The sequence below is a fragment of the Pisolithus orientalis genome (assembly GCF_024613125.1).
Source record: "Pisolithus orientalis strain OTSU chromosome Unknown F5J12scaffold_9, whole genome shotgun sequence".
Classification (NCBI taxonomy): domain Eukaryota; kingdom Fungi; phylum Basidiomycota; class Agaricomycetes; order Boletales; family Pisolithaceae; genus Pisolithus; species Pisolithus orientalis.
Window position 1 is genome coordinate 401,709 of NW_026260790.1, and position 21,916 is coordinate 423,624.

Genomic DNA, 21,916 nt, shown 5'->3' on the forward strand with positions numbered 1-21,916 from the left:
AGCATGGTCCTGATGCCACAGTGACATTCTCATCTACTTCATCCTTGGCTAATCATGTCTAGACCACAGCTATTTCACCTATTACCAAAATGGTTGTTGTTCTCTCATCCATTGTTTAAAATCTGTGCCCCAGTCACTGTATACCTGCCACATCTTTCTTTCCTTTCCACATGTCTTTTCTACCATCAGTTGGTCACCTGCTTGGTGTGGATCTCTGGTCAGAAGATCTACAACCAGTCATCCACAGCCATGCACTCATCAAAAAGCTCCAGCAATGGGAATTTTTCCTGACCTTGCTTTGCCATATAATCAAATGGGCTAACCATAGCTCACAACCCAAGTTCTACAGACCAAAGACAATCACACATGCTCATTTACAAGACCCTGCCTATTCTGGAACTGTATGGTGTCTTGTACCCAGTGTCCATCCAGATCCATGGGTTCCTGGACAAATTTTGTGTCAGAGATTTTGGAAATTGGGACAGGTCTGTTTTATATATTCCCTCCTTGCCTCAGGTATGAACCATTTGCAGTGATTGCAAAGGCTGGCATATGCTGTACAAAGCCTGTTGTTGTGCAGTGCTGGAAACACTGTAGCATGGTATAATCAACTAGATTGTTTGAACCTTTCTGCAACCTTTGCCAGTTGCATTCTCAAACTCCCCCTGCCTTCTGTTCAGTTCTGTCTGTTGGAACATACTACTGTTCCATACAGTGAGTGCTGCTTACATAATATTTCCATACAATTTAGCCACTTCATTTTTCCTTGTACCTCAGACTTCATCCTACTTCAAAGACTGAGGTAATGTTCCTTACTGGTATTATACCCTACTTTTACTTACCAGCTTGAGTAGTTTTCACACTCTAGGTTGGTTAATAATAGACTTCACCCTACTTCAAAGACTGAGTTTTCATACTCTAGTTTGCCCTGCAACCTTGGTCCCTTCTCAGAACTGTCATCACCTACACTTGCAGAGAAAGGTGTTTATGAAGGTACCATACATCCCTCCAAAACCTTGGTCTTTGTTCCCCTATGTCCACTCCCATTCTTTAGCAACCCCTTGAATTACAACAACCTCCCACTCAGAACATTACTTCAGTACATAATATGGACACTCAAAATGCACATGTTCCCAAGCTCCCAGACTATCTGTGGGAATGGAATGGGCCTGTTGAGATACTGGAAAGAAATGATGCAGGATCAATATTGCTGATTCACAAAGCTATTGCTGTCCCATGGAGACTTTGTTGAAGTCAACACTGAATTTGAATCTTGTTGTGATTCAAACACAGGCAGGGAAATCTCACTTATGCATTTTCTTGACTTGCAAGCAAATTCCTGCATCTCCAAGTGGTGCATACCATACAGGCTTGTAACTGTTCTCACCTCTTCCAACATCACACTCATCCCCATCTCCATTAGCCTACAGGAGCTCCATGTCTGCTAGGACACAGGCACCTGAAGTAAGATACATGCACACCAACAGGACCACCCAAGAACTTTCCCCCACTTTACTGTCAGATTGCAGTATGCATGAAACAACTACCACCTCAGCTCCTACAATGAGGTCACCATCATTCCACCACATCCATGCCATGCACAACTGCCATGTAAGAAATGTATGTCATCATTCCCACCTAAACCTGCATGCTCCAGAAATTTGACAGTCTAATTCTTTCCAGTCCCTGTTTCTGAAGAGAGGTGATGACATCAACATGAGATGTCATCAACCATTGCAATTATTATTTACTCAGGCATCATAGAATAGATTCCTAATTGAAACATACACCTAGACCATTATAACCTAATCCTATTTTTATCAACAAAAGTCTGAATGCATTACTCTCTCCTGCAAATTGCCCCTCTCCTGTTGCCTAACTCCTGATTGCCAACTCTGGAAAATCCCCTCTTGCATCACAATGACCCCCTTGCATTCTGTTGGTGTTTCTGCTGTCCCCAACATTTCTATGAACATCCACTGCACCCTTTCCTGCCTGACAACTGCATACCACCACATCAGCATCCTTCCCAATGCCACCCAAACAAGATGCACCTCAGTCTAAAGAAGTTTCCCCTTCAAAATGCATGTGAACAGCCACTTCCCCACAGTGCACTATGTATCCATGAGCAATGAGCTGCCTATTCAACAGCAAGTGCCAACAGCCTCCACACCCACAGGCTGTGATCATGCACCAACCTCAACCCCATCTACAGATACTCTCCCTAGCACTGACATGTCTGTTCCAACTGATGTCCCCTCACTCCAACCCACTGGCAACAATCCAAGCTGAATTAACTACCATGCCTGCCACCATGGGCAGCATAATACCTACTGCTGTATCATCTGAACTCAATCCCCAACACACCTCCACTTGTCCAGAGCAACTTCTAAAGTGAAGTACAGTCCTTGCTCTGTGCAGACCATATCTAACTACCTCACTACCCCAAGATACATCCAGATGCTTTCCATGTATTCCAACACTGAAGCTAACACATTTGCACTTAGATGTCTCCTACCAACTGCAACATGGGGTACCACAGATGCATTCAAGGACTGCAGCAAGGTCATTTGCAATCCAAAGACAAACAAGCCTATCAATATATGGGTCCTGGGCCACATCATGAACACATGGTTTATAAAAAACAGTGCTCCTGACAATCAATGCTCAATCACCATCCTTCTGCTCTCTTCAACTCTTGGACAGTATGTGAACCAATTGCTATCAGAGTTGTCCATGCCCACTCTACATATGACTTTTACCCTGTCCAGCCTCAGTTCCTAACCACCACAAACCATTTCATAGTAATTAATGAGTATGACCCCAGCCTCATCCAGGCAGTCCACTGACAAAGTCCATGGTCAGGTGGCACCATGTGTCCTTATTCACTTTCTATTTAACATTCATTGACCACACATTTAGCCCACACTTTTCAAAAGCATCTTGATGCATGGGAGGTCCTCAAAAGTAAGAGTACAATGCAAAAACTAGGTATCTTGTACCTCAAAAAACATGCACTTGTCCTAATCTTCCAATGGTACTGCCAAAAGGAATGACAAAGGTCACTGGACAATCTCTAAAGCTCAGTTCAAACTACAGGCCATCTATCTTCTTCAAGAGCCAAGCATTCCTGACACAACCCAATCCAGAGGCAGCAGTGTAGAAATTGCTGGACTGGAAATCTAGAACCCCCAACCCCACTGACATTTCCAACAGATCACTCCTCTGCTCATGTTTTTTGGGGGGAAACCTCATCAATCATTCATCACCACCAGAATCACAGTATAAATAAACCAAAAAAAACATGTCAAACAACCATGCCTTTTGTCCCAAAAATGACAAGTGTCCTCACATTTTTCTTCTCAGCACATGAAAATAGTGGTCAATGCCTTGTAGCATTTAAACATCTCAAGGACAATGTTGAGTTTTATGTTAAAACCAACATTTTCCCTGTCAATGCCACTCTTTCCAAAACAGACATCTACCTTGAAACCATCCACTTCTGTGTCATCTTTGACTGTCACCATCATCAACACCTTCACTCCCAAGTGTCCTACCTATTCATTCATCTCAACCACCAGGGTCACCCCATTCACATTTGGCCTGAACATGACCTCAACCACATTTTAGATGCCTTCCTCATGTATTTTTCCTCCCCCACACATTCTTTCCAATCATCTAACCCACCTCCAGGTTGAACAAACAGATCCCCTGCCCCCCCCACCACTGACAAGCCCATCATCCATAACTAATCCCTGCTATTCTTCCTACCTCCCCAATGTTTTGACATTGACATTGCATTTCTCACCAAATTTGCCTGCCATGCTACATCATAAATCTAAATTTATTCAGTATTGCAAATTCAAAATTACAATCACTAAAAATGATGATGTTCCCTCTTAGAACCACCTGCCATGTATAATTGACATTGTAAAATTCACATTTAGATAAAGTGAGCCTTGAACAATTCCATCATTGTCATACATGCCATCTATACATATGAAGCCTGCCCCCCTGCCCCTAAAACTGACCTGTGACCTCATCTTAATCAACCTCATAAAGTTCAGACTGTCACCATCTCCAAACATCATACAAGATGTCAACTGCCCACCATCACAGTGCAGAATTCCCACTCTTTGCAAACACTGACCTCTTGCAAACAGTTTTCAAAAACTGTGATCTGAGGGACCTCCTATCCCTGGCTGCCATGTCCAAAACCAATGCAGACTGTGTCAGATGGTACTTAAGATACTGCCTTGATGTCATCTGCAGCCCCTACTTCCCCAGCTCAAAGACACTTACCAACATGCTCTCTGCATGCAAGGCTGTCATATCTGGATCAGCTGCACTTCACATGGTCTTACCTGCCAACACATGCAGTTGGCCATTGTCAGACCTTGATATTTATGTCTCCCATTCCCACCAAGCTCAACTATACAACCTTCTGCAGAATCATCACTTTACAATTGTCTGCCAGGGCCATGCCTGCCTCAATGACTACTCCCCCTCCACCATCTTCACTGTCACCACTTTCAGTAACAATGGCAAACTTGTCATCATCATCATCTCCAGAACATCCTCTGTGCTCTCCCCAATCTTTCAATTCCATTCAACAACCATCATGAACTTCTTCAGTGCCAACTCCCTATTCTGCACCTACCCTAGCCTCACCCTTTGTCACTGCACAATGATCAACACCACAGGCCTCCACAAGAGGTGCTTTCCCCCCAGCTACATGTGTGCTCTTCTCAAATACAAACAGCAAGGACTCTGCTTCATTTCCTGCAAGGAAACCCACCACCCTCCTTTCACATGCAGAAGCCAAGTCCAATCCCTAAATGACAGAGGCTGGTTATCACTCAACTTCACTACCATGCCCTGTTGGCACTCCCTGCCTTTCACCACATTCTACCACTTGGGTATCATTGACACCATCTGGACTCCCAGAGGGCATGTTTGTGGCTCTTCATCATTATGTGTCCCACCCATCCTCCACATTATAAACAACTGCTCATATGCCACACTCTCCCACCTCATAATCCATTAACTCATGCCTTTGAACAGATACAACATCTACCACCCCACATAAAACCTACAGAAACAAGTAGTTATATATTGCCTTCATAAACAGCACCACCTCATAAAACAAACAGTTGCATAAACTTCCCTTCCACCCCACTTAACCATTTCCCTTTGAACAGATATGACATCTACCACCCAACATAAAACCTACAGAAACAAGTAGTTATGTACATTTCCCTAGTGTAGCATCTGCATTTTAATAATAATGTGAATCATGTGCAGAAGTGCCCTCCTGCATCCAGGAGCAACCAGAGGGCTATTGTATATTATCTAAGCATTAGTAAGCCCACTACAGCATTTTAAACTTTGTTAAACTCAAACTATGCAGACTGGGTTCAAACTCAAAAAACTGTCCCAATGAGTCACCACACCAAAAGGGTCATACCTCCACCAGTTCTCACCTGGCCATCATCACCTTGGACTTGTTAGAAAGCCCAGACCATGGGCTTCAACCCCAACACTAACCACTTGGACCAGTTCTTAGTCATTGACATGCTACACTTCCATCAGTCAAAATTGCACAAATGTTGGGACAGTTTTTTGAGCCACTGTAGGTCCCAAAATAACTTAAAAGACAGTTTATTGCAGGGGAGGGCAGACTGGGGACTGGGGACTGGGAAATGGGCAGGGGGAGAATGAACAAACAGCAAGAGCCCTCTCAAGCTCAACTCAGCACTCACCTGCAGCCTCATGCCCTACACATTGTCTGTAACAAGTTTCTTTGTTTTATTTTGTAATTTTAACTAATTTTAACTGCAATAACAATGCTCATGCCCTTACATGGCAGTCACATGCAGCTGTGACTGTGACTGTGGCACCTCCATAATGTGAGATTCTCAGGGTTCACCAGGTTCCCAGTTGCTGATAGTTTCATCTTTATGCACCACTACAACTTGAGCGACTCGAGTGATGATGAGATCCTCAAAGGCCCAGTGCAAGAAATTTGTTGCTATGTGGTTTTCTGAATACTATACTGACCTGTCGCATGATAGTGAGCAGGCAAATGTCAAGTCTTCCCCCACCAGTGCACCGAATTATAAATACAACATGTGGTGGATTTTTATGACCAGAGGGCTACAGATGCGCAAAACACAGGCTTCTCCATTCCCGGTTATGGCTTGATTTGAGCGGTGAACACCTTTAGATCAGGTTTAGAGCATGAAAGGCTTCTGAAGAAGGTGGTGCAAATCGTTCTAACCTATATATCGCCCTCCGCTGGAATGTGCATGCATGATTTGACTGCCATGAGACGCTTCTCTCCCTCACACCCTAATGGGCAGTTCAAGGACAAAGCTGAAGGACTCCTCTTTCTTTCTCATTATCTCATTGCCAGTGTACATGGATGCACACAATAAAGCTGACCATGATGCCCCCTCTAAACAGGATTCTGTTGTCTGGACGACGTTTGGTGAATGGGTTCTCTCCATATGTGCTGCGTTTTACCTGATTTCGTTGTTTGCATGCCTCGCAATGCACATTCTCTGGGAACGTCCCACTCAGTTTAGCATCCTGGACAATCAGGACTCGAACAAGATTGGAAATGCACATGTCACTGGTATGCAGACAGCATTGAAGATTACAAACCACCAAGTAAGCTTTGACGTTGCGTTATTTCCCTTCTTAACCCATCGCAGTACACTGTAGCCTTAACGCTCAGTTTCGTGTAACCATCTCCGTTGGCGATTGCGGAATCTTTTATCAGATTGGATAGTCCCTTCATCACTACGGAGTTACCTTCAAACCTGATCTTAAAAAGTTGGTCCACGCCCATAGTCACAATTTCATCTCTAACCTTGTTCTATCTTTCACGACAGAACCGTATGAAGGCGGAGACGAGGACCCGTATGGCGAAAGACGACGAACCCGAACATTTGGGAGATCGTAGTGCATGGTTCGTCTACACTTTGTGGCTCATGATGTGAAGAACGAGAATTCAAGCAGCCGGGCTCCGATGAACATCATCTGCTTGGTAGAAATGGTATGAGTATGTGATCTGGAAATGTCAGTTGTCTGCCATGTGTCTACTCGTATCACAAGATCGATCCGAGCTTTCGTTGTCCTCAACCCTGTCCATCACACTTATTATTTTTGATTAGGATAGCAAAAGACAAAGTGATATGACATTCATGAATATACGAGTATGACATCTGGAAATACCAAATGGTGCACCGTCTCCCAATCTCTCTGCCATGCGTTCACTCGTCTCATAAGATCCGCCCACTCGTCTTCACTCTCAACCCCTGCTAGCCATTCCTCTGCTAGTCCAAGTGCCTCTAACCTTTTCCACCCTCGCTTCAGGCTACCACTCAGATAATTAAGGCTTTCTCTTCTTCAGGGCTCGACGAAAGTGATGTTCTGCTTCGGCAATCCCTCCTTCAATCGCAACGTCTTGATGAGACCTTCTTGATAATCGAACGCGGAATTGTCGACCATCTTATGTCCGATATAATAGGGATCATACCCTCGCCTCCGAAGGTCTTCTTCGCTGTCTGCAAGCTCGCTCAGTAACTCTGCCCGGGGCGCGAGTAGGCTGCCATTGACAATGATCGAAGGTCGCGTAGATACTCTGTGCAATATCTGAGGGACGGCGGAAAGGCGATCCCGGGAGGCCGATGAACGCCAGTGCGTTCGTTGGGTAAGATGCTGACAGGGAAAATATGTGTTTATGGAGTGGGAATAGATAACGCAGGTTGGTAGTAAGCCTTTGTTCGTCTGTTTCGTTAGACCCTGGCTTCACGATCACTTCCCCACCTTCTTCTAAGAAAGGCACGCGTAAATCATAGCCTGTAGCCAGTATGATTGTATCAACGTCTTGCACTGTCGACCCATCCGTGAAAATAACCTCATCCAACGTAAAATGTGAAATCTCAGGTTTCATTTCCACAGGTCCCGTTGGCATCCCTCCCCGTAGCGAACTGCGAACGGAAAGGTAAACCTTTACCAAGGAAAACCAACCTGGATTGAGGCATCGACTGAGAACCATTACAAATGGATGGTACTCACTTTACGGGCATACTGCGACACCTGAGATGAGACGTCGACTCCACTTGCTCCTCCGCCGACCACTACGACGGTCTGGTTAACATACCAACTAGGGTGGCGATACCACATCGAATGAAAGATTTCTCGTTGCAGTCCACCTTTGGTGTTCTCTAGCCATGTTTCTTGTCCCGGAAATATCACCATATGTGGCGCATAGCTTAGCCCCACTGCAGCGACGAGATGATCGAACGATTTTTGTATCCGGTCACCATTATGATCCTCGACGACGATTTCCCAATGCCCTGCATGTGGTGTTCCCACCCATGATGATGACAGCACAGAATGGTTAAACTTGATATATGGCCAGAGGTCATAGTGGGTCGCATAATCCTGGTGATAGCGTTCTATATATTCGTGTGAGGGAAAAAGAGGGGTGCTAGGTGGGAACGGAAGGTGGGGGTAAGTCATGATGGGGACGGGGGTGTCAGCATGCAGCAGCGGATACAATGGAGTTTCGGGTAGCTTAGGTGGAGGAGGTGGTGATGGATCTGGCAGCCTGCCATCCAGTATGCAGTGGATTGAGTTTCGTGTGGCTGGCATAACGAGTACTGAAACAGACCGCACCATATTCCCCCGACGTCCCTGCGTCGCTCGTATAGAACAATATCCCACTCCGAGCGACTTTCGACTGGGAGAGCCAACAGGGTTTTCAACATAGCCAGTCCGGCGCTCCCCGCTCCAACGATAACGACTGACTTGGGGACATCTTGCTTGAAGTCGTGGTAGCACCCTGGCGGTGATAGTCGAAAGAACAAATAGCCAAGGAGTGAGCACACCGATTGTCGGAAACCGACCATGATCACCAAAGTCGATTACGAAGGGAACCCGAACAATGTGGGGACCTAATCCTCCAACTGAACTCTTTACCTGTACCAACGACGGGTGGCTCAGGAGAGAGCATCATATATGGCGTTCTAACTTAGCCAAGGCACCAGGCACGCCGTAGTACGTAGAATTTATTCTACGAATTGGGTACTGCAGGCAAGGCAGTGGTGTGACGGTACTGAAAAGAAACCCGTAGCTGACCCACACCAAGGCGAGTCTTTGTCCGAGCTTAGTATTTGACACCCCCTCTTCTTCCACCATTGAGCAGCAAGCCAACTCGTCACAGCTGGAGAGCCCTCATCAGAGCAATCGCCAATCATCATTTTGGTAGTGCCAATTATGCATCGGGTATCAAGCTTTCACCTCGATGAGTCGGTAAGGGTGGTTCAGTCTATCTATTAACTTTTGTTTCCTGACTGTTGAGGAGGTTCGCTATCTCACCCGGAGACGATCTAATGACTGACGTGCGTTTGAGCATTGCTTTGATCCACTACACTGTTCGGGTAGTATCCACTACTACATAGAACATCGAGAATACAGCGTAGAGCATTCGGTGCTCACCGGCACCTGGTATAGGCACATATCTTACTATGAGTAGGTTGTCGGAGATCGATCGTGCCAAAGGTCTGACCCAATTCGGCTAGCCGTGTGGCTTTTGCTTCCACAATTGTAGATCGACTTGGTTCATAGTGGAGCACGTCGATCGTGTCATCCTGCCTTAGGCTGCGTCTCGCGGTCGTTCGGGTTTCATGCTGCGAACTAAGAAATATGTAGGTACTGCAGAACAGCACTTCATGGTGTGGTTAGTGGTTACCAGTTAGCGACCCCATTAACCCTTCACTTCACGCATAATGAAAAATGACGCAATCGCACCACCCTAACGATCGGAAGACTGTTACCATGAAGAACCTCCAGATCGAGGAGCCAGGCCGACTCCCAGGGAAAACATATGTTTATGGATCGGGAACAGGTAACGCAAGTTGGTAGTGAGCCTGCGTTTGTCTGTCTCGTTAGACCCCCGGTTTCACGATCAGTTCTCCGCCTTCTAAGAAGGGCACGCGCAGATCATAGCCCGTAGCCAGTAAAACCGTATCAACGTCTTGCACTGTCGACTCATCTGTGAAGACAGCATCGTCTCAGGTTTCATCTCCTTGTTACCCGACTCAAATTACACGACAGCCACGATCACGCTCGTTGTCATGTCCGTTGGCATAGTCACGATTTCATCTATAACCTCGTTCTATCTTTCACGGTTGAGCTGTGTGGAGGGGGAGACAAGGCTCTGTATGGCGATAGAAATGGAATGTCATGTCATCCCTCAATATATGAACGTGTCATCTGGAAATGTCAGCTGGTGCGCCGTCTCCCAATCTCTCTGCCACGCGTTCACTCGTCTCATAAGATCAACCCACTCTTCCTCACTCTCAACCCCCTTTAACCATTCCTCTGCAAGTCCAAGCGCCTTTAGCCTTTTCCACCCTCGCCTCAGGCTACCCCCCAGGTAATTAACACTTTCTCTTCTCCAGGGCTCGACAAAACTGGTATTGCTTTCCGGCAATCCTCCCTTCGATCGCAGGCTCTCGATGAGGTCGTCTTGATACTCAATGGTGGAATAATCCACCATCTTATACCCGATATAAGGATCATACCCTCTCCTCCGAAGGCCTTCTTCGCTGTCTGCAAGCTCACTCAGCAACTCCGCTCGTGAGGCGAGTAAACTTCCATTCCGAATGATCGAGGTTGCGTAGATACTCTGTGCAGTATCCGAGGAGCGGATGAAGACCGTGTTCGGGAGGCCGATGAATGCCAGTGCGTTCGTCGGGTAAGACGCCGACAGGGAAAATATATGTTTGTGGAGCGGGAACAGATAACACAGGTTGGTGGTAAGACTGTGTCCATCTGTCTCGTTAGACCCTGGTTTCACGATCACTTCCCCACCTTCTTCTAGAAAAGGCAGGCGCAGATCATAGCCCGTGGCCAGTAAGACCATATCGACGTCTTGTACTGTCGACCCATCCGTGAAAACGACGTCATCCGATGTAAAATGTGAGATCTTGGGCTTTATCTCCACATGTCCCACTGGCATCTCCCGTGGCGGACTACGAACAGAAAGGTAAACCTTTACCAAGGAAAACAGACCTCGGTTCAAGCATCGACCGAGGACCACTACGAATGGATGGAACTCACTCTATGAGCGTACTGTAACACCTGAGATGCAATGCCGACTCCGCTTGGTCCTCCGCCGACCACTACGACGGTTCGGTTGACATACCGACTAGGATTACGGTACCACATCGAATGCAAGATTTCACGTTGCAGTCCACCTTTGGTGTTCTCTAACCATGCTTCTTGTCCTGGAAATATCACCATATGTGGCTCGTGGTATCGCCCAACCGCAACGACGAGATGATCGAATGATCTTCGTATCCGGTCACCATTATGATCCTCAACAACGATCTCCCAATGCCCTGCATGGGGTGTCCCTACCCATGACGATGAAAGCACGGTGTGGTTTAAATTGATATACGGCCAGAGGTCATAATGGGTCGCATAATCCTGGTGATAGCGTTCTATGTAGTCGTGTGTAGGGAAAAGAGGGGTGCCAGGTGGGAACGGAAAGTGGGGGTAAGTCATGACGGGAACAGGACTATTAGCGTGTAGCAGAGGATACAGTGGTGTTTCGGGTAGCTTTGGCGGAGGAGGGGGTGACGGATCTGGCAGCCTGCCATCCAGCACACGGCGGTTTGAGTTTCGTGGAGGGGTTTAAGTATAAAAAGAGACCGCACCATACTCCCCCGACATCTCTGCGTCGCTCGTATAGAACAATACCCCAGTCCGTGCGAGTCTCAACTGGCAGATCCAATAGGGTTTGCAACATAGCCAGTCCGGCGCTCCCCGCTCCCACGATAGCGATTGACTTGGAGGCACCTTGCTCGAAGCCGTAGCGACACCCCGGTAGTGGTAGTCGAAAGAGCGAAAAGCTCAAGAGTGAGCACACCAATTGTGGAAAGTCGACCATGGTCACCAAAGTCGGTTATGAAGGGGACCCAAACGATGGTTTAACTGCTCCTGTACGTTTTGTGAGCTCTTTATCAGTGCCAGCGACGTCTTGTTCGGATCCGAACATCAATTTATGGCGCTCCAAGTTAACTGAGGCACGAAGCGTCGTTGAATCGCTGGCGTTGTGCTCGTTTGACGCCCCCTCTTCTTCCACCATTAACTATGATCAGCACTACACACACTTGCGATGGTACAAAGCACTCATCAGAGCAATAGCCAACCGCCATCTCAGGGTCAGTCTGGTCTTCCATCAACTTATCATCACCCAACTGGTTCGCTACCTGGCGGGAAGACGATATGACGTCTGACGTACATACGTATTGCTTTGCTCTGCATGGATCACTTCGTCCCATGGCACCAGAAGATATCAACCGCTTCTACGCAGTTCCGCGGTGTAGATCATGCAATACGCTTGCATTAAACATACCACACTGTTCTGGTAGTATCCACTACTACATTCAACGTTAGAAAGCCCAGTATAAAAGAATTCAATACTCACCTGGGATAAGCACGTGTCTTACGCATCAGTGGAGCTATCGGAGATCAGCCTTGCCCCAAGACTCAATTGCGCTAGGCATGCATCACTCGTTGCCTCTGCTTCTAAGGTCCTGTCGATTATGGATCCACTTAGTTGAGTCACTGTGAAGTATATCTGTTGTGTCATCCCGCGTCACCTGCATTGTGCGGTCATTTGGATTTCAGGCTGCCATATGCAGGTACATATCTGTACCTGAGGGACCTCATTTCATGGCGGAGGTTAATGTTTAGTTGGCGACCCCATTAACTCCTCACTCCAGAGATAATGAAGAACGACGCAATCGGGCCCTTCGACAATCAAGAGACGATTGCTGTCGAGACTCGAGAGCCGGGCGTGAGCTCCAAGGGTGGGCTAGGAGCCGAAGAGGTCAGCGGGAAGCCAAGCCACTAATGGAAGAGGCAAACGCGTCGGGCGGGTGAAGGGATGGGGTTAGAGGGCTGAGGGTAACCGAGCGCTCGGACCTGATGCATGATGCATTGATGGCGGGTGCGAGGAGACCGAACTCAACTCAGTCACATGACCTGTATCTGCATGATCACTATTGTAGTACTACATGGGCCACTAGCCTCTTCCCCGTCCCTGCTCCTTGAGCCGAGAATCTCCAGGCGTAGATGAAAGCCTACTTATACATACTGCGTGGTGAATAAGGTGCCCACCTACACCCACGGGCCACCATAACGCCCCCACCAAACTGCTCTTTCATCTCGCTTCAGCAAATTCATCAGATTGTGGCGGCATGTTGGAACTTCCTCAAAGTGTCCTTCCCGAAAGGTTGTCTAGTCCTTTTTCTGCGTCTATACAACTGCAACTTCCCTGCGCGATATACTAAGCATAGGGGCACTCCCTGACCATGTTTTCGTATGGCCTTCAAAATGTACCTTAGAAGTTCCTGGAATTTAGTCATTGTGGCTCTTGCACGGGCTGCCATCCCCTGGCTATTGATCTGTATCTTCTCCACTCGACCAAATGTGCCACGTGTGTGTTTTGCCAGGTACAAGTAAGGTGTTTGTGACAGGTATAACTGGAGATAAACTTCTTTCCAGTCCAGTCCCTCGTGCACAGCTCTGGTCTTGATTTCGATTATCCTTGACTGAGGAACGACGAAACGAGGTGATGTCATCTTTATTTTCATCCCGAATCGGCTGGAGTAAGCTGAGTCATCAGATAGTGTTGATGCTCTTCTTGACCCGATGCTTCTTAGTACGGAGGAAGGAGGCGAGGAAAGAATCATCCTCGCTTTCCGGCTTCGTACAGGCATCGACTTCGTAACGAAGTAATATTTTAAGTCCCCCGAATTCCTAGCACGTACTGAGTACAAGTTTTAACTGGTCATATTCGCAGTGACTTACATAGTTGATGATGCGAATGATGACTTATCTCGTCTTCGAAACCACGATGTGGTTTAGTTGCGGCGAGTTCATACTCGTGACCGTATCCGCAGAATTCTTCGATAGTCTCCACTAAGGTTTCTTCACGACGTGTAAGGAGACATGTCTTCCCTATCAAGTCGACATCAATGAGAAAGGTCTTTCCGCGTTGCTGGTTGATGCAACGTAACAATTTGCGCAAGTTTTTCCTGTCTGTCATAAGATCTAGGTCTCGGTACTGGAAGTCGTTATGCAGTGAGTCGACAGCAGCAAATATGGGTATGAGAGGCGAACGATGCCCCATGAACGATGCGTTACGATCGACGTAATGGACACCGGAGTCAGCAGGAACAGTCGTAACGGTGGTCTTCCTCCAAATCCGGGGATAACCTGGTAACGCATAATATATGCAAGTTACTAACTTCGATCAAGCATTTTAACCAGCGTCGCCCACCTGGAACGGCGATGCTAGGTATTGGCCCCTTGACCCATGAGTAGGATGCAACCACCTTGACATTGCGTAGCTGCGCCCTACGAGAAGGATGGGGTACTGCGCCAGGAGAAAGTGTCTCAAGGGGTCCTTCCAGGCCTTTCAGGAGGAAATCGTCATTGGTAGGAGGTGTGTAGGTGGTAACTGTCGCTCTAAACTTATTGGTCTGCCGACGGGGGACTACTCTAAACATGGCGCCTGTGGAGAGGAGTTTGAGGTTAGAACTGCGCTACAATCTTTATAACCTTTCAGACTTCCGAGCAGAATGTCGCTGAACGTAGGATACAAGGATAGCTAGGCGCAACCAGGGGCCCAAAAATGACCATACAGCATGTGTAGAGTCGGAAGTCCTCGTTTTCTCGTGGTCGTATTTTTCGTATCTCTTCCATCTCGAAGTGCAGCCTACTACAGGGTACAAAGCCTAGGTATCACAGGAGAAGAACGAGTATCATATAATGATATATCACGGAACATGAAAGTTTAATCACACCTGTGCGCACGTGTTTCAGGAAGGCTGAGATACGCCCATTGAACCATGCCAAGCACACAGCTTCATCGGTAACTGACATTGACCGTCGAGGCGTACAAGGCATTCCACAAGTCGTTGCCAGAAAGTCAGGCACCGGGCTTGAGTTCGAGGTAGTGTGATGGTTGCAACGTGGGGAAGAACTTAAAAAGACTAAGGACTATGGTATTGTGCCACGCCGCTGGCACGAGGCAATCGCCTTGGGGGATTGAACGGAGGTTGATCCGTATTATATCGTTCCAGAGTGTATATCGTGTCGACCATGGTTACTGAAAGGTCATGCACTATTGCAACATCAGAATGACTTGCAAAGCACGACGCCGTTCGATCTTCAGCACGTATATAGTAGTCTGTTGTAACCTGGATACCAGATCTGTCCAACGAGGTACACTCAAGCCCCATAGACAAGCTGGTATCCGGAAAGTTCAGTGCGTCAGGCTAGCGTCTGACAGTCAAGATGACGAGATTAAAGCATGCAGCGCTTTCCGGACCGGGCGGCTTCTCGGGCCGGTGTCAACACAGACCTCGTCCACGAGTTTGTCACCGGTCACCGGTACATGGCATGTTTCATCATTTACTTATGGTTTGTAGCGAACGTTCATTACATAAAGACCCAGGGAAAGAAGTTTTGTTGTTAGTTCCTGAAAACTGTGCATTGCTTACGGACCTGTATCGCGTGATGGTAAGCAGCGAATGTCAGGCCTTTCCGCGGCAACCCGCGGACCAAATCATAGATGGAAGGTGAATGAATTGTTGCATCCTCGGTACCAATAAACACAAGCTTTTCCACTAACGTTTCCTACCCTGAGGACGTGGTTAGCCCTAGTAGGGTTCGTACGTGTGACGAACATTTTTTGATCAAAGCTTACAGCAATTGAGGGTCCAATGCTTCCGGAGAAGGCGGCGCGAAGCGTTCTAACCTATATATTGGACTGCATTGACATGTACATGTGGAAGGAAAGCTTCTTTTCATCATGATGGGCGGCTTCGGGACGAAGCTGGGAGACCTCTCTTTCTCATTCCCAACGTACATGAATGCGCTCAACAAACCCGACCGGGATGACCCCTCTGAACAGGACTCCGCTGTCTTGGAGGATGTTGTCTGGAGGAAGTTTGATAGACGGGTTCTCCCCTTGTGCACCGCGTTTTACTTGATTTCGTTCTTCGTACGTCTCGTGATGCGTGTCGTCCGGTTCGACATCGCGCTCAGTTTAGCATCCCGGACAATCAGGATACGAATAACATCGGAAATGCACTTGTCGCTGGTATGCAGACAGCGCTGAAAATTTCAGACTACCAGGTAAGCTTTGACGTTGAGTGATTTCCCTTTTTGACCCTTTTCAGTTCACCGTGGCTTTAACGCTCACTTTTGTGTAAGCAACTTCATGGGCAGCTGCACAGTTTTTGTTGAAACGTTGTAGCCCCTTCATCGTTATGGAGTTGCCTTCAAACCTGATCCTGAAAGTTAGTCCACATCTTTGACATTGTGTTGTTCTGACCTTTATATTTGTAGCGTGTCGGACCAGATCGCATGCTACCTGCTATGGTCACCATGTGGGGCATAATTGCTGGAATGCAAGGTACGCGGACTTTTGGATAATTGGCGTGCTGAGATTAGTCACGATTCCATTTAGGACTCGTCACTAGTTACACTGGACTAGTGTTATGTCGATTGGTCCTGGGATTAACGCAAGGTAGAATGAGAAATGTATAAAATATAGGGTCTCTGACGCACTGCCACGTCTGATGAACAGGTGGCCTTTTTCCAGGGCTTGTTCTCTACCTTTCTTCCTTCTATCCAAGAGAAAGATTGCAGATCAGGTTAGACTATGAATTACAACACTTCGATGCCTTTGTCCATGACAGTTTCTTTCCAGGATAACTACATTCTTTGCCGCAGCCTCGTTGACAGGGGCCTTCAGTGGATTGCTAGCTGCTGCCATAACACATATGGACGGAATAGGTGGGAAGCCAGGGTGGACTTGGATATTCTTCGTTGTATGCCTGTCCCCTTCCATTTCATGGCACAGGATATTCATGGAGTTTTCAGGAGGGGATGTTCACCTTCCTATTCGGTATCATCTCATTTTTCGTCCTTCCTCGGTCTCCAGAGACTGCGGGTTTTTTATCCTCGGAGGAAAGACGTTACGTTGTCTCAAAACTCAAGAGCAGCAAGGCTATCTCTGAGGATGAAAGGAAGGATGACTTCAGCTGGATAGAAGTATTGCGAGCATTTAAATCCCCGCAAGTTTTGCTGCTCAGTGTGATCACATTTTTCAATGGTGTGTCAATTATCATCTTGTCTCCTTACGTGTTACATATCAGAACCAGGAACACAACTACTTGGTCTTGCAGTGTCAGTCCGTACGTTTGTCGGGTGTCTATTTGGTTGACTTTGAATTTGCAGCTTTGAACCAACAATCGTTGCTGGCCTGGGGTACACTGGCAATAAGGCACAACTTATGAGCGTTCCCCCCTTCGTCCTTGCATTTTTGGGTAAGCATAGATTAGTGTATGGTACTTTGCTGATTTACTGTCAACCCTGCAGCCTCTGTGATTTCTGCATTCGTTTCTGATCGATATGGCTGCCGCGGCCTTACGATGATATTTTTCTCGCTCTGGTGCTTAATAGGGTTTTCCATGTTCTATGGTATAGTCAAATGTTCCTTAATACTCCCGTTAGTATACTGATTTGACACTTCAGCGAGCACTTCCCAACACGTCCGCTATGCTTCACTTTTCTTCTCTGTGACTGGCACATACGCCATTGCTCCAGCTGGAGTCACTTGGATTGTCAATAACAGTGCACCTCACATCCGACGGGCAAGTAGCGTTGCCTTCGCGTCCGTTACAAGCACTGTAGGCGGCATTCTTGCCATCTGGTTGCTTGGCTCCTTGTCACCTGGCCCAAATTACACGACAGCCACAATCATACTGATGGTCATGTCCATTGGTATAGTCGTCCTTGCATCTCTGAATCTGTTCTATCTTTCACATCAGAACCGTGCGAAGGCGGAGACAAGACTTTCCATGGTGAAAGGTGAGGAGCCCGAACATTTGGGGGATCGCAGTGCATGGTTCGTCTACACCCTGTAACTCATGGTGTAATGGATTCAAGCGGCGGGTTCCAATGAACATGATCTGCTGGATTCGAATGCTCGCTGATAGTTGAACCATATCATTAATACTTGTATGAGCACGTCATCCGGAAGTACCAGTTGGTGTGCCGTTTCCCAAACTCTGCCACGTGCTCACTCATATCATAAGACCTTCCTTGGTCGCAACGTCGTCCATAACACTTCTATGATCGTTAATTACGTAGTACCAGATAGAATATGATGTTATCCATCAATACACGAGCTTGTCATCTGGAATTTCTACCTGGTGCACCGTCTCCCAATCTTTCTGCCACGCATTCACTCGTCTCATAAGCTCAACCCACTCTTCTTCACTCTTAATCCCCTCTAGCCATTCCTCAGCTAATCCAAGTGCCTCCAGCCTTTTCCATCCTCGTTTGACATTGCTCCAGTATGGGACGCATTCCCTTCTCCAGGGATCGACGAAACTGGTGGTTTGGTTTGGTAATACTCCCTTCGATCGTAGAGTGTCGATGAGGCTCTCTTGATAATCGAAGGTGGAAAATTCGACCATCCTATGTCCAATGTAATACGGGTCATACCCTCTGCTTCGAAGGTCTTCCTCGCTGTCCGCAAGTTGGTTCAACAATTCAGCTCGGGATTCGAGCAGGCTGCCGTTCGCAATGATCGACGAGGCGTAGATACTCTGTGCAGTATCCAAGGCACAGCTAAAGCTAAATATCGGGAGGCCGATGAAAGCCAGTGCGTTCGTCGGGTAAGATTCCGACAGGGAAAATATATGTTTATGGAGCGGGAACAGGTAACGCAGGTTGGTGGTCAGCTTGCGTCCGTCTGACTTGTTAGATCCTGGTTTCACGATCACTTCCCCGCCTTCTTCTAGGAAAGGCATCCGTAGGTCATAACCGGTACCCAGTAGCACCGTATCAATGTCTTGCGCCACGGACCCATCCGTAAAGACGACGGCTTCCGGTGTAAAATGTGAAATCCCAGGTTTCATTTCCACAGGTCCTGTTGGAGTCTCCAGTGGCGAACTGCGAACACTGAGATAAACCTAGAAAATTCAAGCATCAACTGACGAACCATCATCATCACAGATAGGACTCACTTTGTGGGCATACTGCGACACCTGAGACGCGATGTCGACTCCACTTGCTCCGCCGCCCACCACTATGACAGTTCGGTTGACATACTGATTAGGGTCGCGGTACCATACAGAGTGCAGAATTTCACGTTCTGGTCCGTCTTTAGCGTTCTCCAGCCACGCTTCTTGTCCTGGAAATACTATGATGTGGGGCGCGTGGTTATGCCCATTGGCAACGACGAGATGATCAAATAATCTTTGCACCCGGTTACCGTTGCCATCTTCAACAATAATCTCCCAATGTCCTGTCTGCGGCGTTCCCACCCATGATGATGACAACACAGTATGGTTGAACTTGATATATGGCCAGAGACCATACTGTGTCGCGTAATCCCGGTGATACTGCTCTATATATTCGTGCAAGGGGAAAAGGGGCGTGCCAGGTGGGAACGGAAAGCCAGGGTAAGTCATCATGGGAACAGGAGTATTGGCGTGCAGCAGCGGATACAGCGGAGTTTCGGGTACCGCTGGCGGAGGAGAGGGTGATGCATCTGGCAACCTATTCCAATGTCCAGCACACACTAAATTTCATGTAGGGGAATAATAAGCAGGAACAGACCGTACCATATTCCCCCGACGTCCCCACGTTTCTCGTACAGAACTATATCCCAGTCCGCACGAGTCTCGACTGGCAAATCCAACAAGGATTTCAACATAGCCAGTCCAGCGCTCCCTGCGCCAATGATAGCGACTGACTTTGAAGCATCTTGTTGGACGCAGTGAGTTTCGAGCCCACCGTGCGGAGGCAAAGATCCCTGTCGAAGGTCGAACTTCATGTTCACTTAATAATTATGAAGGAGAACTGAAAGACGTCGTGGTGGTTTTCATTTATATAGCTCTCTCCCCCCCTCCCCCTCCGCCCTCACGCATACTTGCTGAGCTCATCTTTGGTGCCAATGATGTGTAGGATTATTCACCGTAGCATTGCCCCGTCCGACGGCATTGTTAAGTACCCGTGGTGTTAGTCAAAGAGTGAGATCCTATGTTCGTTGAGAAGCTATACAGACTAGCTATGAACCGCTAGTTTGACGGATGTTTTGTGCACTGGAAGGAAAGAAAGAATTGAATAAAACGTCTAGATGAGCAGGCACTACCTCTTTTTCTGCCGCCGAATGTGAAACGCCGACACTTAACATTCCGGCTAGGGAGACTTTCCTAGCTCTACCTCGGGGTTTTCCTCGAAACTTGGTACGTTTGAGGTGGGAGTCCTTGAGGAGGCAGCACGCCCATCACCTTTTGTGGTGCCACCGACATTGCCAACACAATCTGGGTTAGTGAATGAGGATCTGTGCATGCGTTGGAAATAATCAGATATATCGGGAAGCGTCCGATGGCGGTGATCTTTGCAAAGAGGGATGAGAGCTAATGATAGCCACACGTTCAGGGGGCTTTTGCGTGACCTTTGGGGCTCCAGAACGAAGTAGGCATGACGATTCTAACAGAAAATGGTCTCATACCAGTTATCGGATGACAGCCTGAGCTTTTTCCATTTTTCCGTCTCTCGGTCTGTTACAGTTATTGCAACTACAATACTAAATTTAACTCACCAGGTCAAATTGAAACCTGGGCAGCTGAGAACTGGTACGGGTTCCGTCACACTGTACCATGTGCAACCCCAACATCGTGGAAACACTAACTACGGTTTGTCGGATCCTAGAGCTGCGGGGCACAGGTTGCCATAGCCTTTTCAATGCCAGAAGTATCTAGCAGTAGCTGGATACTGGTCTTGGTCGGCCAAATATATAACGCTGGGACTCCATAGTTCCGCTCATTTTTTTTACCTAGCCGACCCAGGAGTGATTGGAGCGTCTCCGCCTCTTGTGCCTGCCCGAGAAAGAGAGGCAGTGATATGGAACCTCTCTATCTCCCCGCTCCTTCGCGGGCTGGCTGATGCAGATGAAGGGGATCAGGCTCCTTCCAGATCAACCTCGTGTGACCGGAGCCTTCTGTAGTGCGTCTAACAGAATATATATACTGGCCTAACGTGCAGGGGCCCAGTGGTAGACAACAGAATGTCGAAAATGGAGGTGAAACATCAGATGACACGGCCTAGACACATGCCATCACAACCTCGCTACTGATTCATTACATAGCCACGTCTCCCCACGTTTTCTCTCTTCTCTTCAACATGCAGTACGAGCGCGTCGGTTATTCGCCGACACGTGGCCACCCACTAAAATATGTATAGATGGAAGGTGACCTGAATTTTTACCACCCCGGTACAGACTATGTGATAAACGCAGGCATTTCCTTTCACGGTTATCCTGAAGACTCAGTTAGAGTTTGGTGCGTACTATCATATGTAGCGTGCCTTGAAACCCCCCCACCACCACGACGGACGACTTCGAGACGAAGCTGACGGTCCTCTCTTTCTGGTTTGCGCTCTCGAACAAGCCCGACCAGGATTACCCTCTGAAGAGGATTCTGCTGCGTTGGAGTCTATTGTCTGCAGGAAGTTTGTGATGGATGATATGTGAGATCTCTATGTGCACTGCATTTGACTTGATTTCATTCTTCGTATGCCCTGAGGTGCACATGGTCCAGTTCAACCTGCTGCTCATTTTGGTAAGGACACAAACAACATCGGAAATGAAAGCGGAGCTGGTATGTAGACAGCGCTAGTACTGAAAATCCCACACCACCGGGTAAGCTTCGAGGTCAAGTGATTTCTCCTTTTGGGCGACCAATGGTATCGCTCATTCTTGTGTGAGCATCTTCATGAGAAGCCGCAGAATTTTTGTTGGAAT

The 21,916-nt window shown here is 47.6% G+C and overlaps 7 protein-coding genes across 7 annotated transcripts; 3 read left to right on the forward strand and 4 right to left on the reverse strand.

Annotated features, from left to right (window-relative positions):
* Nucleotides 1–4,306: 4,306 nt before the first annotated feature.
* On the forward strand, nt 4,307–4,696 carry F5J12DRAFT_698907 (uncharacterized protein; the record flags this gene model as incomplete). Its single annotated transcript, XM_051740475.1, has 1 exon — nt 4,307–4,696. A coding segment is annotated over one exon (390 nt), but the record flags the coding sequence as incomplete, so codon positions are not given.
* Nucleotides 4,697–6,354: 1,658 nt separating this feature from the next.
* On the forward strand, nt 6,355–7,004 carry F5J12DRAFT_781748 (uncharacterized protein; the record flags this gene model as incomplete). Its single annotated transcript, XM_051742608.1, has 2 exons — nt 6,355–6,672; nt 6,897–7,004. The coding sequence occupies 2 exons, from the start codon at nt 6,355–6,357 to the stop codon at nt 7,002–7,004; spliced, it is 426 nt and encodes a 141-aa protein (XP_051601346.1).
* A 202-nt stretch (nt 7,005–7,206) lies between these two features.
* On the reverse strand, nt 7,207–8,966 carry F5J12DRAFT_821443 (uncharacterized protein; the record flags this gene model as incomplete). Its single annotated transcript, XM_051745310.1, has 5 exons — nt 8,689–8,966; nt 8,086–8,620; nt 7,669–8,017; nt 7,426–7,646; nt 7,207–7,374 (listed from the first exon to the last, which is right to left on the reverse strand). Exons 1-5 carry the CDS (start codon nt 8,919–8,921, stop codon nt 7,207–7,209), a joined length of 1,506 nt encoding a protein of 501 aa, XP_051601347.1. The 5' UTR covers nt 8,922–8,966.
* Nucleotides 8,967–10,215: 1,249 nt separating this feature from the next.
* On the reverse strand, nt 10,216–12,137 carry F5J12DRAFT_564535 (uncharacterized protein). The gene is made up of 3 exons (XM_051740074.1): nt 11,736–12,137; nt 11,137–11,671; nt 10,216–11,068 (listed from the first exon to the last, which is right to left on the reverse strand). The coding sequence occupies exons 1-3, from the start codon at nt 11,966–11,968 to the stop codon at nt 10,268–10,270; spliced, it is 1,569 nt and encodes a 522-aa protein (XP_051601348.1). The 5' UTR covers nt 11,969–12,137; the 3' UTR covers nt 10,216–10,267.
* A 1,570-nt stretch (nt 12,138–13,707) lies between these two features.
* F5J12DRAFT_891246 (uncharacterized protein) lies at nt 13,708–14,597 on the reverse strand (the record flags this gene model as incomplete). The annotated part of the gene is made up of 3 exons (XM_051747470.1): nt 13,708–13,808; nt 13,897–14,304; nt 14,369–14,597. The coding sequence occupies 3 exons, from the start codon at nt 14,595–14,597 to the stop codon at nt 13,708–13,710; spliced, it is 738 nt and encodes a 245-aa protein (XP_051601349.1).
* A 1,364-nt stretch (nt 14,598–15,961) lies between these two features.
* On the forward strand, nt 15,962–18,026 carry F5J12DRAFT_718870 (MFS general substrate transporter; the record flags this gene model as incomplete). The annotated part of the gene is made up of 12 exons (XM_051741134.1): nt 15,962–16,096; nt 16,162–16,230; nt 16,275–16,303; nt 16,352–16,394; nt 16,444–16,510; nt 16,565–16,624; nt 16,685–16,751; nt 16,808–16,928; nt 16,981–17,243; nt 17,338–17,426; nt 17,479–17,580; nt 17,635–18,026. The coding sequence occupies 12 exons, from the start codon at nt 15,962–15,964 to the stop codon at nt 18,024–18,026; spliced, it is 1,437 nt and encodes a 478-aa protein (XP_051601350.1).
* Nucleotides 18,027–18,192: 166 nt separating this feature from the next.
* Nucleotides 18,193–20,210, reverse strand: F5J12DRAFT_564626 (uncharacterized protein). The gene is made up of 3 exons (XM_051740075.1): nt 19,734–20,210; nt 19,134–19,668; nt 18,193–19,079 (listed from the first exon to the last, which is right to left on the reverse strand). The coding sequence occupies exons 1-3, from the start codon at nt 19,943–19,945 to the stop codon at nt 18,279–18,281; spliced, it is 1,548 nt and encodes a 515-aa protein (XP_051601351.1). The 5' UTR covers nt 19,946–20,210; the 3' UTR covers nt 18,193–18,278.
* Between the last annotated feature and the right edge of the window lie 1,706 nt (nt 20,211–21,916).

What these genes read in the sequence shown, in the direction of transcription:
- F5J12DRAFT_564535 (XM_051740074.1), bottom strand. Translation starts at nt 11,968, where the DNA reads ATGGTCGACTTTCCACAATTGGTGTGCTCACTCTTGAGCTTTTCGCTC. An exon ending in AGAGATGTCGGGGGAGTATG is followed by an intron (nt 11,672 to 11,735) that starts GTGCGGTCTCTT and finishes GCTGGATGGCAG; the next exon opens with GCTGCCAGATCCGTCACCCC. An exon ending in TGTTACAGTACGCTCATAGA is followed by an intron (nt 11,069 to 11,136) that starts GTGAGTTCCATC and finishes TCCTTGGTAAAG; the next exon opens with GTTTACCTTTCTGTTCGTAG.
- F5J12DRAFT_564626 (XM_051740075.1), bottom strand. Translation starts at nt 19,945, where the DNA reads ATGAAGTTCGACCTTCGACAGGGATCTTTGCCTCCGCACGGTGGGCTC. An exon ending in GGGGACGTCGGGGGAATATG is followed by an intron (nt 19,669 to 19,733) that starts GTACGGTCTGTT and finishes ACATTGGAATAG; the next exon opens with GTTGCCAGATGCATCACCCT. An exon ending in TGTCGCAGTATGCCCACAAA is followed by an intron (nt 19,080 to 19,133) that starts GTGAGTCCTATC and finishes TGAATTTTCTAG; the next exon opens with GTTTATCTCAGTGTTCGCAG.